Genomic DNA, 3,794 nt, shown 5'->3' on the forward strand with positions numbered 1-3,794 from the left:
CAATAATGACTTAGCCAACTTTTATTTTATTTTATTTTATAATTTAATTAATTATTTTGTGAATATCTCCCCCACAGCCCACAGGGCATAGCATTCTTTTCTAATGATTCAAGTCTACTTTGCCTTTCCCCTGTTCAAACCGCCCATTTCTTCAAGCTCCAAAACCATAAACATCAACACACAATCTCTCTCTCTCTCTCTCTCTCTCTCTCTCTCTCTCTCTCTAAATCTCTCTCTCTCTCTCTCTCAACATTTTCTTCCATTGATTCTTCTACCTTCCTTCCTTCCTCAATCCCCATCCGCTCCCTCAAAGCCCCACTGCAATCTCACCGCTCTCTGTGTTTTCAAGAAACAGAGCATCATCAACAATGGCGGCCAACAAGTTTGCGACCATGTTACACAGGAATACTAACAAGATCACCATGATTCTCATCTACGCAGTCTTGGAGTGGACTCTCATATGCCTGCTCCTTCTCAATTCCCTCTTTTCCTACTTGATCGTCAAGTTCGCCGACTATTTCGGGCTCAAGCCGCCCTGTTTCTGGTGCTGCAGGGCGGAGAAGAAGAAATTCCTGTGCGAATCCCATTCCAGAGAGGTTTCCAGATTGGGGTTCTGCGAGACCCACTGTAGATTGGTTGAATCTAAGGCCATGTGTGGGGACTGCTCTGAATCTATGGAGGATTTTCATGGCTTCTCCCACGGTTTCAGGCTGCTTCCATGGATGAAAGAAGTGGGGAATGGGGAAAAGTGTTCTTGCTGTGGTGTGGGTTTGGAAGGCACCACTTTTGGGTCTCCTTATATTGTCATCAAATCTTCATGGGATCAGTTGATCAAAGGGGCAGAGGTTGAGGTTGAGGCAGATCATGGGGAGAAGGGTGAGAATTCTGAGGAAAAATGGTCGGATTTTGAGGTTTCCAGGTTTGGGAATGAGAATTTTGATGAGAAAGAAGAGAAAGAAGAAGATTTGGTTCTTGAAAATGCAGTTTTGGAGGATAATTCAGAGAGGGTAATGAAAGATCAGGGAATTCAAGTTGATTTGTCACTGGAAACTCTCCCTAAACATCTTGAATTCTTCATAGATTGCAGTGGGAATGGGCTGGTTCCCATTGAACTTATAGATTCCATGGCTGAAGAAGATCAAAGCAGACACCAATTTGAGGAAACAAATTTGGATGAAAAAACTGGGGAGGAACCCAAATTTGCAGTGCTTGAGTCTATGGAGATTGAAGAAGATGAAAATTCTTTGGTTTTTTATGCCAAGGATTGCTTCTCAGAAACACAAGGTTTTGCACAATTTTCCATATCTGATAATGAAGTTCAAATCTTGGGTTCAGAAGAACAGCAAGATAAAGGTACAAAATTTCATCATTTTTTTCCCAGTTTTGCATCCTTGGATTCTTACCCAGTGTATGTTTATAATTCTTTTCCTATGTCTGTAGTTTCTGAAGAATATTCTCAAATGCAAATAAACGAAACCGAAGCAGAAGCAGAAGCAGACGTCTCGATTGGGACCGAGATTCCTGATTTGGATATTGCAGATGATCTCCATTGCTCCAATGAAGACCCTTCCACTAGTTCCACAAATTTCATTGAACTTGAAGATCATGGTAAGCTTCAGATTTTTTATTTTTCTCAAGATTCTGTAACCAATTAGTATCTTTGTTGTTTGTAACAATGTGAGTGTCCTATCCTATGTCTTAGGTTGTAAACAAGATCAAGAACAAACTATAGAGTTAAGAGCTTTGTCTGTCGATTTGAATGAGAATGCGATGAGCTTAAACGAGCCCGAGGAAGAAAAAGTCCCCGATACCCCGAGTTCTGTAGATAGTCTCCACCGCTTGCATAGGAAACTTCTACTTCTCGAGAAGAAGGATTCTGCAAGCGAGGAGTCATTGGATGGGAGTGTGATAGGTGATTTAGACGGTTTGGATCCCGTTTCGAGCATCGAGCGATTGAAAACGGCGCTGAAATCCGAAAGGAAGGCGCTGCACGCTCTCTACACCGAGCTGGAAGAGGAGAGGAGTGCTTCTGCAGTGGCAGCTAATCAGACGATGGCTATGATAAACCGGCTTCAAGAAGAGAAGGCCTCAATGCAGATGGAGGCTCTTCAGTATCAGAGGATGATGGACGAGCAATCGGAGTACGACCAAGAGGCGTTGCAGCTGCTAAACGAGCTTATGGTGAAGCGGGAGAAGGAGAGGCAAGAGCTCGAGAAAGAATTGGAGGTGTATAGGAAAAGGGTGTTGGAGTTCGAGGCTAAAGAGAGGGTTGCAGTGTTGAAGAGAAGCAAAGATAACGGGAGTGCTCGGAGTGCGTTTTCCTCGGCGTCTTGTAGCAATGGCGAGGAGGATAGTGATGGGTTGTCGATCGATCTTAATCAAGAAGCCAAAGATGAGAGCTTTTATGCACATCAAGAATCCTCCACGCCTGCTGACGATGTTCTTAATTTGGAGGATTCTTTGGCTGATTTCGAGGGCGAGAGGATGGCGATTCTTGAACAGCTCAAAGTCTTGGAGGAAAAGCTAATCACCATGGATTATGAGGATTCGAAAGGCGAGATCAATGGCCATTCCAATGGTTATGCTAAAGAAATGAATGGCAAACACCAAATCTTGAGTTCAATGGGGAAGAGTCTTCTCCCTCTCTTCGACGATGCCCTTAGTGACGACGAAAATGGAGACGTTGCACCACACGAGAACGGGTTCTACTCCAATGGTGTCGTGCACGATTCAGACATCACGACGGGAGATTATGACGATTTGCAAAACAACAACAAGAGGGTTGCTGTCGAAGAGGAATTGGATTGCCTACACGAAAGGCTACAAGCCCTAGAGGCCGATAGGGAGTTCCTAAAGCATTGCATTAGCTCGTTGAAGAAAGGCGATAAGGGCATGGACCTCCTCCAAGAGATTCTTCAACACCTTCGTGACCTAAGAAACGTAGACCTTCGAGTGAGAAACTTAAGCGACGGTTGCCTAGTATGACACCCTTCGACCTTCGTTCAACTATCTCATCAAGACGATTATTATACTGGTAAAATTCTACGCCTTTAACCGGCTAGTTTTCGTGTTATTTAGCTGTTCTAAACCCCATTTTTCTCAACTTTCAGACTATAATGGAAAGTCCAATGATGAAACATTGTAACATTCTGCATATACCAAAGGACATGAAGGGAGAATGGGGCTCCTAGATGTGAAAAGTCCTTTTAGTCCTCTTGGCAGACAACAAACTAAGGTCTTGCCAAACTTTTGTTTTTCTCATGCTTTTGATGGTCATTTGTTGTCAAAAAAAAAAAAAAAGGTTTTAAAACCCAATTATTATTTTTTTCTTTGTTGGGGGTTGGGTCCATCACCCCTCCTTTTGAGGATAAAAGGAGAATGATGAATGGTATGTGTGTTGTAGTGTAGTGAGGGTGAATCCACCCTGTCTCTTTTGTATTTGTGAGAGTAAATTAGGTCTTAGAATTAGTCTTTTGTTTTTGTTTTTTTAAGGTTTTAAAAATTTTGAAGGTGGGAGGGTTAGGACAAGAAAGGGGGTAAGCAACTTCCTTTTTCCTCTCCCTATTTTCCGGTCTGGGGCGGTTACAAAGGTTATCAGGAAAAGCCAGAGTCGAACGAACGAACTTCAGATCTTATCGCTCTCTCGGCTTTTTCTATGTCACATTTTGCATCATTTCATCTTATGATGTCTGTTTATTATTACTTTTGGTACAAGGCCAAGCTGTTCATGAGTTGTATACTATAGTACTACATTGTATCCTTTTGTATATATAAAGTTGAGTGTTTTGGTTATA

The 3,794-nt window shown here is 42.5% G+C and overlaps 1 protein-coding gene across 2 annotated transcripts; it reads left to right on the forward strand.

Moving 5' to 3' along the window:
• Positions 1-210: 210 nt before the first annotated feature.
• LOC109161072 (myosin-binding protein 2) lies at positions 211-3,794 on the forward strand. Of its 2 annotated transcripts, XM_019309393.1 has the most exons (4): positions 211-1,353; positions 1,441-1,608; positions 1,703-3,034; positions 3,111-3,794. In XM_019309393.1, the coding sequence occupies exons 1-3, from the start codon at positions 369-371 to the stop codon at positions 2,983-2,985; spliced, it is 2,436 nt and encodes an 811-aa protein (XP_019164938.1). In that variant the 5' UTR covers positions 211-368; the 3' UTR covers positions 2,986-3,034; positions 3,111-3,794. The 2 variants fall into 2 exon arrangements, with proteins under 2 accessions (XP_019164938.1, XP_019164937.1); XM_019309392.1 differs by having other exon boundaries at positions 1,703-3,794.

The sequence above is a fragment of the Ipomoea nil genome, unplaced genomic scaffold (assembly GCF_001879475.1).
Source record: "Ipomoea nil cultivar Tokyo-kokei standard unplaced genomic scaffold, Asagao_1.1 scaffold2921, whole genome shotgun sequence".
NCBI lineage: Eukaryota > Viridiplantae > Streptophyta > Magnoliopsida > Solanales > Convolvulaceae > Ipomoea > Ipomoea nil.

What these genes read in the sequence shown, in the direction of transcription:
- LOC109161072 (XM_019309392.1), top strand. Translation starts at nt 369, where the DNA reads ATGGCGGCCAACAAGTTTGCGACCATGTTACACAGGAATACTAACAAG. An exon ending in AGAAGAACAGCAAGATAAAG is followed by an intron (nt 1,354 to 1,440) that starts GTACAAAATTTC and finishes CTATGTCTGTAG; the next exon opens with TTTCTGAAGAATATTCTCAA. An exon ending in CATTGAACTTGAAGATCATG is followed by an intron (nt 1,609 to 1,702) that starts GTAAGCTTCAGA and finishes CCTATGTCTTAG; the next exon opens with GTTGTAAACAAGATCAAGAA.